Genomic DNA, 13,774 nt, shown 5'->3' with positions numbered 1-13,774 from the left:
GAGATACATAAATAATGTCTATTGCGAGGCCTGTCTGAAAAACGTGGCCGAATCGCGTTCAAGTACTGTTACTCATGAATTCAGTTGTCGTTCGTCTTCCATACGAGCTTAAATTAAATATTAAAGAAGGCTTACAACGAATACAGAGGCTTTGTGCTAGACATTGTTTCGAATATATTAAGGCGTCACCGTTACACAACCGTGCGGACCACAGACCAAGTTAAAACGTGTGTGCAGTGAAGCGGAATTAGCCGTGAACTTGGGATAGGTTTTGTTTAGTTTAGTCAGTGACCTACATCTGCTGGTTACTTCATTCATACAAGGAACGATGCACGAAGGTTATAGACGAGACGGTCGTCATTGAATACGATTGGTTGCTTGTACCGGATTGGTCACTCTTAAGTGTTCGGTTTTACGTCATAGCGCACGAGACATTCCTTATTGTAGGCGTCGGTGTGAAACGCTAGCCTATCTGGGCTTGTACGTTTAATTTTTACAAAATCGAAACCTTATATGAGAAAAGTAGTAAATGAGCCTATTTTCGATTTGGATGATCGTAGAGTTGAACTTGACTTTGAGTTATGTCACGTTTCTAAGCATGACGTTTGAATTGTTGGTGCGTTGTCAAGTGTTAAGCATAACACCGAATTTTCAGGCAACGAAAGTTTGAGCAGTAGCAAGACCAGATCATCATTCTAATACTCAACAATGGTTATGTAATAAACTGGCATTTTGTTTGTCATATTGTCGTGAGCTTTTACATGGATTTAACTGGGAGTTATTTTTTGGTAGTTTTTGGTCTAAATGGTTGCTGAAAGGGGAAAAGGGGTTTTCCACCTTCACCATTGTGTCTGGAATGTTTTAGGTATTGTAGAATAAGAATGACGTGTCCTGTATGGTGAATACGTTTCACATTGGTCAAGCGAGTTTTTCATGTTATTACAACGTTCTTTTCAGGTAGAAGACTGTAGAATGTTATATACAAATTAGGCTGAAAAGGAACAGCACGAAAGTCGTGACTTCAAAAATCTTTTTTATGTTTGACTTGAAGCGAATATCCGGTACAAAATGGCGAAAAGAAGTTTTATTTCAAGGTAGTTAGAATGGTAAGTTGCAAGTAAATTGGTAATTGTGCAGGCCTATTGGTCTTACAGACGGTCTTAGTTCAGTAATAATTTTTGATTTCATGGCATTAATGGGAGATTCGGCTGAGATTTAAATTTTTATTAAATTAATTTAAAATATATCGTTGTTTGCATTTTGCCGCTTTTACTTATAAGTTTTAATAGTACTGTAATTTTATAATTTTTTCATAATACTGTAATTTCGAGCAGATGCCATTCTTAACTAATTCTATCATAAGTACCCCACCTGCTTTTATTAATATTTTATCCAACAGCCTGGTAAAGTAATAAAAATAAAATATGGTGGTAATGTATACTTTTATGCGGTGGAATACAGAAATTTATTTTTTCTGCATTAATTTTTTTAGGAATTCTAAACTTTTAATGAGAAATGAGTTGTGAATTCTGATGATTAATTTTCATCAGTCACTCAGAAGAAAAGTTTTATATTGGTGCATGCATGCAGCACAACATTTCTAAAGTTTTTACAAACTATCTCAAGCTATATGCTACGGTATCTGTTAGCAAATTAGACCTAACAGTAATATAATAATTCTGTCATATCTGCTGTAGGCGGCTTATTTTATTCTTAGTGTCTTTCCGATTTTGGCAAACGTAGTAAATGCCACATGAACTCAACAATAATAAAAAAAAATAACGTAAAAATTCACTAAACGCCAATAAACGGTAAAATAATTAAAATTGTTTACTTGTACAATAAACTAACTTTCCTGTTCTAAGATTATCGCAGTGCTACGTATACTTCCATGTAAAAAGTAATACCTAATCACTGCTGTGCAAAAATAGCTTGCATATTATATATCCTCTCGACGAAAAACTCTTAAAATTGAATCAAATCCGTTAGTTTTCTCAAAGTTTCGATGAAGGTATAAGTTTAGTTAGGCTTATATTGCAGTAGCCTGCAGTTAATGCACCCATAGGTATCATATTGCATCTTTAGCCATTTTAAGTTGTTGCGAAGTAAACGGTTTATATCGTGTTTTTTGGGCATTTTAAATTGTAAGCCCAGATCAATGATTAACTTTTTCCTTCTTACCAGAGTCCTTTGTTCGTCACTGTCAAATGTCGTCACCGTCAAATGTCGTGTGCCCTGGTAGTAAAAACTGTTTAATGAATTTTATTAGTTTTACCGGTAAGTTACGAAGTATGATTGTTGTTAAACTTGTTTTATTGTTTGTAATAACGCACACACTTTGGACCCCTAATTAAATAATTGTTATAATGGTAATAAACATTTTTATACGAACCATAAATCAATCGGTAGATATTTACTAACTTTTTGCAAATTTTGAATCGCTACCTTTTTAAATAGTTAACCTTTTTTGTTGATCAGCAAAAATCTTATATCCCTGCTGTTTTGTCGCTGGTTATTGGCTGGCTATTTAACTGTTTTCACTTTAAAACTATATGGTTTACACTACACTGTGTACTACACTGTATTACACAAAGGTTTGTCCCGTGAAAGTAGAAATTTGCCTATTAATCATACATAAACGCTACGGGGTGTTCTATATACATGTAAGCCTGTTGTAAACCTTTTAGCCTTTCGCAAGCGCGGCGAAATTTTGAATTTGCTTATTCATCCGCATATTGGTTGGTCTGTGCCACGTGGTCATATAAGTATGTTGTATACCAAATTTCGAGCGTCACAACTCACACGCTAAACTTTTTTATTGCTTTAGCTTGGATGAAGGCGAAGTCAAAGAATATCTTGTCATCGGCCTTATAGCTGAACTCCCATTTAAAGCCGACATACCGGAAAATGTGCAATTTTTTTCATACTCCTTCGATTGGTGAATGAGCAAGATTTTGTGAGTATTTTGGAAGGCAAAAGCTGAGGAAAGACCGAAATGGTGTTTGAACCACATTTACTTAGTAAATCAGAGAGATTTTCGTGGGTCACCCTTAGTTGACTACAGTTAAGTGGGAAAATCCCACCTTTACATTCGTGATTTCACTCTCACCCGTACCTGAAATGCTTAGGTCAAAACCTCAGCCAGTCATGCCATCATGTTTACTTGCGCAAGTGCATCACGTCCTGTTTAAAGAAAATGAGCTCAACTGACACACAACTAGCAGGACAAACGTTAACGGATGTGCAATGCGTTAGCGTTGAGCCCGCAGCATTTTGAACATACTGATTTGTTCAAAGTTTTTCAGCAGACGAACCGGTTTTTTGTAGCCGCAAAACCAACTCATTGCGACTACATGTTACTTGTAAGACTGCCGTACGCTGAGTAATTGTTTAATACTCTTTAATACATAACCCAGCTCGTTAGGTAGATTTTCGTGGTGGATTCATACAACGCTTGATTGATGCACATAGGGACCACCTTGCAGAGACTACACGTTTTTTTAAAAACATCTTCATTTAGTTTGAACTCGGTTTATTTTTTAATTCGATTTACTTAATTGTGTATTCCATTCTTCCTAACTCGCATTGTGGCAACGTCAGCCAAATGGCAATTATTGGATGGATATTTACCCCGCCTGAGTGTTTCTTGTGACGATGACGTTGTTTAGTCTGTGTTGGGTTGGGACGCTAAATTCTATTTGACTTGGCAACATCGCTTGTCTGTTACCTTTTCCGTTTCCTGGTTCGCGCGTGTCTGCTGCAGAGTGGATTGATATCTCCGGTTTCATATGGCAAAAGCGCGGAAAATTTAGTGCCGTAGAATTTTTGGTCATGCTTTCTCGGCGGTTTTTTGTACGTTAAATTTTAACACATTTTTGGCGTCTGTAAGGTTGTATGGTTAATTTATTTAAATTGCTTGAAATGTTTGGTAAAAATGCAATTTTTAGCCACGTCAAGTACAGCTAAATTGGGCCAGTAACGTATCCACATTGTCACGTATTCCTCATCACCTTCTTAATTTGGACATTCGAGGCGGCGTAGAACTGTTTTTATATTTATACGAAAGACCTGCGACAAAATAAATCTATAGAATAATTAGGTATACCTCGCGTCAGAGTACCATTGAACACCAAATCTAAAATGTTGTTTTTACACGACATGCAAAGTCCCCTTGCTTTTGCAACGCATATTTGCTGTTTCTTATCAACGAAATAACTTGAAATTCGTCTGCTTGCAGCGGTTTAAATACGTTACGTTTATATAACTTACATGGTGTTTTGCGTCGCAACTTAAGAACTGCTTCGTTGCTTTAATAGCTTCACTAATTTCAGCGGAAAATTACAAGGATGCAAAATCTTTAAGAATAGCCCAGCGGTGAAATAAATCCCTATTTATATATACTGTATAGTATTGATCGTTTTAATAAGCTCGTATGTTATTGGAGGCATTTCAAACATATCGCCATTTTTACAGCCATGCTTACTTCAAGAATTTCAGTATATTTTACTGATGTTAAAAGCAAAAAGGGTTTGTTTGGAAGAAAGATGCCAGAATTTTGGCTCATAAACAGGAGATAGTGAGACAAGTTTTCCATAAGCCGCTATCGCCTGAGGACAAGCATTTCGCGATATTGGTCATAATACCTTTCACGTGTTTCGGCTTGTGTAGATTATTATAATGCTTGGTACAAGAAACCGGCGTTAGGTGTGTGGTATAGTTTTGCATGATGAAATGCTTGTGCTGCGCCGTAACGGCTGCAAAACATCCTTAATAGTGACAACCTTTAAATAAACTTTTTTCAAGATTCAGTTTCTATACCTTTACTGCATAACATAAACTGCCACGACGTTTTGCTTCGTGGCATGTAGGGCATCTGCATATAAAGAACTTGCCTTTTACCCTTTACATATTCCTGAAACCAGAGTCGATTTATTGGGCCCATTTCTCTTGAACAAAAGTTAGGTTTTTTAAGTCATGGAAAAGTTTGAAAGTTCCACTGGAATACCGGATGTGAGTATTTTTGTTTGTTTTTTTTTCAAAATGTTACTCATGCCTATGCAGCTCCATTGTAAGGGGGTATGTCCGGCTCTTCTGCGCTTTTCGTAATAAAATCAGTCTATGGATGAGCTCATAACATTGCACGGAGTTGTACGGATGTTTGATGTAAAAATTCCGACCCGATCGATTTAATTCCTGTCGCAGTAGGCGCCAGAATTCTCAAGGAAAATATACCGCAGCTTAAAGCCTGTAATATTGCCAGTGAAAATAGCCTTTCGCAGTGCTGTTGGTTCGTTCAGATTGTTAGCTATCTACCGGTTCCGGGAAAGCGATCGATTAAGGTTTATTGTTCTTGGTAAGGAAGTTTTCCGTTTTCCAAGCACTTCAAGCCAGAATGTCTTTATAAAGTAACTTTATAACATTGTTCTTCAACGTTTTGGTGTCGTTACCCCCTGCAGTGGTGTGACAGATCACCATTACCCCTACCGTTAAATAACTTCCAACACTTGTGCGTTGGCAAAAGAGTTTATTCAATTCAAAAAAATTAATGTTGCGATGGAACTTGCATAAAAATTAGTCTATTTCTGTGTTATTTATTTCTGTATTATTATTTATCAGTCAATTGAATTTTTTTGAAAACAACTATTTCTTTATAAATAAGTTCCTCGTTACCCCTAGAATTGATTTCATTACCACCCTGCCCCCCCCCCTGCAAACGGCTTTATTATCCCTTAGTTTTAGGAACCTCAAGGCTTATAAAAATTTAAAGCTACGAAGCCATGTTTTATGTCCATGTTAAATTCAGCCGAACCATACACGATGATATTGAGCATTGAATAGAACTGTTTCGTGCTTGATCTGCTTGTGGCCATACGACAAAATCGTTAATTAATCTTATTGCACGGCTTTATTGCGAAATGTTTTGTACGGCTGGAAATTGGAAATGTATATTTTAATAATACGTGCCATCAGCAATCTAGCATTTCGTCTTTTGCTGCGTTTTTTCTAATTGCCTGCTCCGTTTTCCATAATGACTAAGAGTTTTTTTTACTTGACAGAGGATTGCGTTTTCGTTTGCTTTAGTTATGACAAAGAACGATTGTCTATTGTCGGAAACCACTAATATGACGTCAATGACTATTCAGTCACAAAGTCCAAGATTTTTATCGTTTCGCCGGCATTATTATGCCTTTGTATATTTGCTTATCGTCTCATTTGTTTGGCCGGGGATCCGTGACATTTTTATTTGTAGGTCGATCACGTCCTTCGCCTTTGTAACATTTTGCTCTCTTGCACCCTAAAGCGACGTCAAAAAAGGTTTTGACGTTGTCAGTTTCTTTGCGGGCTTCACTTCAACCTTTTCACCCTAGAGAATCGTACATTTTTTGGTAACCTTTTCAAATCTTTGGCTGTGGCGTACGTGCTTGGCATAAAACATCTTTCTTACGCAATGCTTAGATTTGAGACACCGACGAATTCTGCTTTCTTCCAAAAGGAAGTTCCTTTTTCGTGGATCTGCCACCCACCTATTCTAGCTTGTGTCTTGTCTTAGTTAATCTCAAGCTCGAGTTTATGGGTGTCAGAACTCACGAATTTTCTTCTTTTCATTTTTCGTTAGCTTTATTGTACGCAATGGTCAAAGGTTGATTTTGAGCGAGTTTGCGCTGTTTTAAATTTGCATAGTTCTAAATGTAATGGAGATTTCACAGTTTTTTTGGTTGGATTTGGGTTATTTTTACATGTCATCAAAGCAATTTACATTCCAATTTTGTCTTTGAATTAGTTTGCAGAACCCCGTAAATTCCATTTGAAAATCGAAGTCTGAAAAGCTGAGTTCTGAACTAAGAGAGGTTGTAGCTTCCTGTTTAAAGAAATGTAGCTTTAACATTAATATATCGGAATGGAAAGTTTTCTGCATACCGTAACCGTGCCCTATATGAGGTAGTTGGTTAAATAGTTATATCACACCCTCGTGGAGATGACTATTTAACCTTCTAGCTTATCCAAGGCCGGTAGATGTCGCCGCAGATACAATTACATGAGAATGTAGATACCCATTTCTGCTGTCCGTTTTCTTGAATTGCTGATTTGAGGTCATGACTTTAGAAAAAGGTTGAATCAGGTAGAGTGCTTGTTGCATTTGGTGGTAGGTGTCCCTGAGACCCTAAAACGTGATTTTTGCGTCACGATGACCTCACGCGCTAGGTTCTCAGTACATTTACTATCCTAGTGTTCGTCCTAAAGTCGATGTTCGATTTAAGTTTTCAGACAATTTCAAAAAAATTGTTCAATTTTCTACAATGCTATGAAGTAAGGGAAGTCGAGGTTTCTTTTCAAAAGGTACAAACATGTAAACAAAGCAACAGTCGGGAATTTGCATTTTCATTTAGTAATTAAGTTGTTATCAAAGCGTTTCTCGCCATCGTTTTTTTGGCTCCCACTATATGTGAAAAGCTCCTGTAGAGCTATCTTAATGAGCTGCATACTTTTAGTGTATTTATGCATGTTTTTCCGATGCAGAATTACTTCTTTATTCCCGCACACCAACTTTTATGTAATTAAATACAAGCCACCAAGCGTATATACTAGGCTACAATCTCGTGCAACATTTTCAGCTCTATAGCAGGGGTTCCCAAACTGAAATACATATATTCCCAGATAGGTACGTTCGGACTTTTCGAGATGCATATTCCACCTGCCTCTTTTTTGTGACTGATTAACTAGACTTGGTTGTGGTATATTTTTCACATGTCATCGCTAGCTTTTTTCAGGAAATGTTGAAATTGCGTTGTTCTACCTTTGCATGGGCGCTAGCATATAAACATATGAATACGATATGTGTAACATACATAGGAATACATGTTATAGGTAGATATACGGTGTTTCAAAATTGTTTTATTCGGTCTTACAAAATCGTTCTACATGACGTTTCTATAGTGTACACTGTACACCATAAAATGGCAGCTAGTGTACGTAACTATTAATATAAGGCTACCTTTTGTTTCAAGGCATTTTGAAGCAAGAAAACCCAAAATTTTGCGCTTCGCCCATTTTAGGCGGTGCGGAACGACATCGTGATTAGAAATATTTTGGCCTCCCTCAACGCGATCCTAAATACACCATTGTCTTTGGGTAAAACACTTTTCACAATATATTTCCGCCTGGGAGATAGATTTTTAGAAGGCAACGCATTGATGTTGTAGCCATTACTACAAGAGTGCAATTAGTCGAAAACAATGAAGCTAATTGCAGCTCTTATACCCCTATTGGGCTATTTTAGCGTTAGAAGAAATCAGTTCCAAATGGTATATAAATCATTAACGATATAAAGAACGTTCTTTTAAGAAAGTTCTTTATATCGTTGGTATAATCAAGTAATAGCTTTTAGCTTCAACGTAAAATGTTTGTTATATATGGATAATAATTAAGCTATACATGAGGAGAGTGAGTAAAACTTACAGCAGAGCAAATTCGGCTTAGTAGTTAAAAACATGACAGAAGTGCAGGGCTATGTATAAAAGCCCAAAATGCACCGAAAAACAAATTTTGAGAACCACTGCTCTAGTTTTAACTGGAATTGGATCACACGGAATTTGAACGCAAAGCACCGAAATCTTTATAGAGCTCAAACATATGCAATTACATAATGTCTAGACCTAGAGCATACGTGTCAAACTCCCGGCCCGCTTTACAATAAAACTTGGCCCGCGAGATCATTGTACAGTATAGCTTACTATTTTCAAGCAAGAAACAAAATTATAACAAATCGCACAATACAGCAGCACAGCAGTTGTCCCATCATACGATAGAATAAATCAATTTATTCTAACGCTTGTAATTTAGGCCGCTTTTTTCTTTATTGTTTGTTAATTCTTTAATGCTTTTGCAAGGAGATGAAAGAAACATAATGATGTAAGAGAAGAACAATCAAAAATAGCCCAGTCAAAAATCGTCAAAAATATCAAAAATTTGGTTTTGTTTCGCCGCCTGTTCCAATTCATGTACTCGTGTCACGAAATGTTCAATCAAGTTTTATCCTTACGGCCCGCGGCGTTAAATAAGTTTTAAGTTTTGGCCCCTGTAGCGATTGAGTTTGACACCCCTGGTCTAGAGCTACATGAAGTTTTGTTGGCCTTAATTGGTTTCAACGCGTTAATACGCCTAAGTTCATAATGTATGGTTCGTATCGAAACACACATTCCATATTTTCAATATTTGTGCATATTTTTGCCGTTTAATCTTACAGTAACAAGGAATCCATCAGTTTCTGGTTTCCATATTTGCGATGACAAAATAGCTTTGTTTGAAGTCAGCAAATACTAGGCAGTTCCTGGTAACCACCAAAATTAATTAGGTATACTGATAGGAAACTCCATTTAATATAATTTTATCAAATAAAATGAAAATAATATGTATGTTTTGTCAATATCACCGACAAAGAAGCACCCTAACGTGTGTCAGGTGACCAGAAGTAAAGATGCTGTTTATTAGCTCAAAACGAAAGTGTATTTTAGGTATGCTTTCACTCATCAACATAACCTTTATACATGTCAAGTTAAATTGTTCGTTCCACATGTACAAGATTATGTTTCGATAGTATGCTTAACGGGCCTAAAACTTCACCTAATTTAGAATATCATTTAATTGCACATTTTTAATCTACAGTATGCAAGGATAAAACAGCTAGATCGTAAGAAAATATAGATTTCAAAGTGTTAAACAGTTGCTTTTAAAAAAGCTATACATATTTGCTATAGCGATATCATAGTAAGGACGACATAAACATAATTATCGCTTTAAGATAAACTACACAAATAACTGCACATTCTTTGCTGCATCGCAGTCCACAGTGTCTGCATGAAACAAGCGATTTTGGGACAAGTAGTTAGTTATTATACAATTTATATCTTTTAATATTGGGGGTATGGATCTGAGGACACATCATCATAGATATCTGCAAGATCCAAATCTTCACGATTCATGGGAGGTGGCGATCGCATTGGGGCTACGTAATCTGTATCATTAGTTGCATTGATAACAGCTGTTATTGACCACAGCGTTTCACTTATACATTATAATTACCCTACTTTAACAACCTTAATTTCTAATCGAATTTAAGTTTACGTCCCACCTGTTGCGTCGTTAAGTTGAAGTTTTGCTTTTAGAGTCATGGTTTCGGTTTGTACCATTCCTTGATTTGTATTACCTCCAGTCTTGTTATTTGTTGGCATGTTGCTGCAGGCGTCGTTGTAGGCAAGGTTTGAGGTGGATGTCGTCATTATTTTTTGTAAGACGGCCGAATTTTTGTCTGAAGCTTATCAATCAACACAAAATAAATTCACAAAGTTTACAACAATATTTATAACTAACTTATTTAAAGCAGAATTCCGACAAAACGTTTTGAAGCTCGTTATAACCAACCTGAATTTTTGAGTTTGTTTGTCAACTTTGAATACTGACAGGCTATAATTACCAAAACCACGAGTGCAATAACTACAGTAACTCCAGTGACCAGCACAATAAGTAAACTTTGATTTAGAGTAAGAAACCCGTCTCCGACCGCAGGAGTTCCAGTTACACTTGAAGACATGTGTAGTTAACACCACAGCAAATTGGTTTGTAAACTGATTTATTGTTGAGATCCTCTGTTATTAGGAGCTGCGAAACAATAATGCGTAGGCTTACGCAGAAAAAAATACAAAAAGTTGAAACACTTCAAAACACACAAACTATTTTCTTGAGATCTTCAGCACTAAAGTCTTCAAAAGAATTTTGTGTTCATTTTCTTAATAGAAGGAAATAAATTTTATTCCATAATAATAGCAGCAGGCTAAACAACTTCGCTTTCGAATAATTCAAAGCAACGAGACAATGTTGTGCTTTCCCGATTAACTTATACTTTTCTTTCCAAACAATCTCACCTTTAGCTAGCTTGACGAAGTTTCACTAACGCTGGAAATCTCGTTGCTCTAGCTCTTCTCATTTAAACATGATGGAAACAGACATTTTTAGGATGTAATTTATTGTTTGTTGGTCTTCATAGTGAAAGTTTGATTTGCTTGTTTGTCTGCACTAACCCGTAGTGTTGAGCAACAACGTTATTACTCCCGATACACCAGTTAAAAGTGGCCATGGAATAAATTATTACTGAAAATCTATTTTTTCAAATTTACTTTTCCGTAGAAACGCTTGTAGTTCAATGCTGCAGGAAGAGTTGTTCTAAAACATGAACAGATTAGTGTAGTTATCTAAAGGAGTTGCTTGTTACATATGTTTTCCTCCACTTTCGCTTACTCCCATAAAGGCAATACTTAAGACTGGGGTTTTCCAGTCGCCTAACCCTAAGATTTCCAGCAAACAACAAATTTATTTCCTTGTATTATATCTGTTTAGAAAACTCTGACTTACACTTAATCCTTAACACTCCTTTGTCGGTTTATGAAAATTTCTCTTATAACAAAAATGCTTAGGCAACGTCATTTATTAATTCTGACTAATGGAATTATAGACTCACAAAGGAAACATTAAGCTGTGTCTGAATGCCAATGTCAATACATTTCCCGACCAAATATTAACAAAGATAGTAAAGAACATCTTGGAGTTGCTTTGGTGAGCAATGGTATGTATATTGTGACGTCATTCTAGGGCCTAGGCGAAGTATATTTCCAGGTGACGATAAACTAGTATCGTTTTTTTAGTGGTCTTCCCTTGAAAACGCCAAATGAGACTGGTTTATGACTACTGTGAAAAGCAAACGATTATAAAAATTCATTCATTAAATGACATAACTTTTTAGAAGAAATACACTTGTGTTTGATTTCTATTGGTTAGTAATAAAAAGTCTATTTGCTGTTATCCTACTGTAATATCATGAAACTAGTAACCAACGTAGCTGTGGGGGAATTAATTTATTGCACAAATATGAGAAAACAGATAGTAGAACACAGTATGAGCAAATTTACACTGGAAGATTAACATAAGTTATCATGTCTGAGTTCTTGTTTCGTCCTTCGTATTTAGAACTTTTTTGCATTGTGAGTATACTTTAAATGATCGGAAAATAATATCGGCTTGCTACTTAGCCCTACATACTTCTTAGCATGTTTATTCTAAAATTTGTATATGAACTCTTTAGCCTGTAAAAAATCTGGAGAATCTGCTGAATGAACTAAACAAATTTAAATTATGTTTCACATGCAAATTTACTCTTATTCGTTTGAGCTGATGGTTCTTGGGCAACCGAGAATAATTGTCGGGACAGTCGTGACACTCTAAGTTGTGCTGATGTCATCCTAAACGCGCAGAAGAAGGTCATGGTAGATGCTAAAGCAATCAAATATGATATGGCACACAGATTGTTTCTTCACACCACACTCACAGGCCGCAAAGTTTACCATACTGGAAACTTTAATCGAAGCCAGTACGGCGTACGCAGGAAGTCGTATCGAGGCCATCATATGGACAGCAACAGCCATTGGGGCGGGAATTGGAGTCGGAAATGAACCTACGAAATCTAGCAGAAATTAAATTCAAAATAGGTTTTGTAATCATAGTTACGCGACAGGAGGACATAAGTTGTGATATTATTTGTCTCAAACACTTCGGTCGAAAATCCAAGGTTGTATCCTACTAGTAATCTTGTATGAACTAATTTTAGTAATTGTAAGTAATTAGCACTACCCTTTCAAAGCTGAAGTATTCCAACTTATGCACAACTGAAAATACAACATTGTCATTATCCTGAATTGCATCTCACCATAATAAACGTGTTTTTACGGCTATATCAGAGATGTGTGTTTTCTACAGAACTTTTGTATGAAGTGATATTCTTTCGTTAACTGAAGGCGTGCTTCGTTTTTGTAATACAGGGAATTTTTGTAAATGCTCCGCCAATTTTTGACATCCAATTTATACAGCGAATTCGGGTTATTTCAATTCTTACCAAAAATCATCAATTTTGATACTGTATAAGTTTTGTCCGCCTATGCCCTATAACCTTGTGCGTCTCAGCGAGATATATTAATGTATCACTAAAACGACCACAATTGATTTAATGCAAGTTTGGGGTAAAAGCATACATACACTTTTCCCTGTAGACATGAAGATAGATCGTCCAAAAAGTATAGGTTATTCGACTTGCTCAATGTCATCATAAATGAACGCAATGTTTAGAGCCTTGAATGATATTGGGTCTTGCAACCGTTCAAGACAATCGTCAAAGCGGACGCTATATACTAGGCTATGCCTTGGGTGAAGTCATTTTGTTTTTACTCTTCACCAAATTTGTCAAAGAGAAAGTAATTATTACGCAATCTTTTCGCTGATGTCATCCAAAACCAGGCCTTTAGCGTCCTTGCGTGGATAGAAAGGATTCCTTTTCACTCCGTTCGGGAGCATGCTATATTTCAGGTTTTTGCGATAATTATTTGGCTGCTACTATTTCACTGGAAACAATCGCGCGTTCAAAGCTATTTTTCACAGTTTCTTGCGAACGTAACTTAAACGTTATAATATAGTAACCTAAACTTAACCTATATCTACTTCCTAATTTAACTTTATCTCAAATAAAACCTAAAATGGCTAAAATCAACATTTTGCATTAGCTTTCTTTACCTAGCCGCCTATCTAGAAACAGGCTACCTGACCTACTTTCGATGAAAAAGTCATATAATAGCTTATACGTTTTTGAAGCCTTGCGCATGAAGGGACGAATTTTTATATTAAGGATGAATAATGTCATATAGTACTTTCTACTTACGCTGTTGGTCTGATTCCA

The 13,774-nt window shown here is 36.2% G+C and overlaps 1 protein-coding gene and 1 long non-coding RNA gene across 3 annotated transcripts; one reads left to right on the top strand and one right to left on the bottom strand.

Annotated features, from left to right (window-relative positions):
* The first annotated feature begins 965 nt into the window (after window positions 1-965).
* On the top strand, window positions 966-4,408 carry LOC143445508 (uncharacterized). The gene is made up of 3 exons (XR_013113828.1): window positions 966-1,106; window positions 2,185-2,277; window positions 2,828-4,408. It is a non-coding gene; the product is annotated as an uncharacterized LOC143445508 (long non-coding RNA).
* A 4,918-nt stretch (window positions 4,409-9,326) lies between these two features.
* Window positions 9,327-11,528, bottom strand: LOC143445507 (uncharacterized). Of its 2 annotated transcripts, XM_076944655.1 has the most exons (4): window positions 10,920-11,528; window positions 10,420-10,656; window positions 10,130-10,312; window positions 9,327-10,012 (listed from the first exon to the last, which is right to left on the bottom strand). In XM_076944655.1, the coding sequence occupies exons 2-4, from the start codon at window positions 10,586-10,588 to the stop codon at window positions 9,909-9,911; spliced, it is 456 nt and encodes a 151-aa protein (XP_076800770.1). In that variant the 5' UTR covers window positions 10,589-10,656; window positions 10,920-11,528; the 3' UTR covers window positions 9,327-9,908. The 2 variants fall into 2 exon arrangements, with proteins under 2 accessions (XP_076800770.1, XP_076800769.1); XM_076944654.1 differs by having other exon boundaries at window positions 9,328-10,012; window positions 10,420-11,528.
* Window positions 11,529-13,774: the final 2,246 nt, after the last annotated feature.

This window comes from Clavelina lepadiformis, chromosome 2 (assembly GCF_947623445.1).
Source record: "Clavelina lepadiformis chromosome 2, kaClaLepa1.1, whole genome shotgun sequence".
NCBI classification, from domain to species: domain Eukaryota; kingdom Metazoa; phylum Chordata; class Ascidiacea; order Aplousobranchia; family Clavelinidae; genus Clavelina; species Clavelina lepadiformis.
Note: the sequence above shows the minus strand (reverse complement) of the source record. Positions and strands in the feature narration are given on the sequence as shown.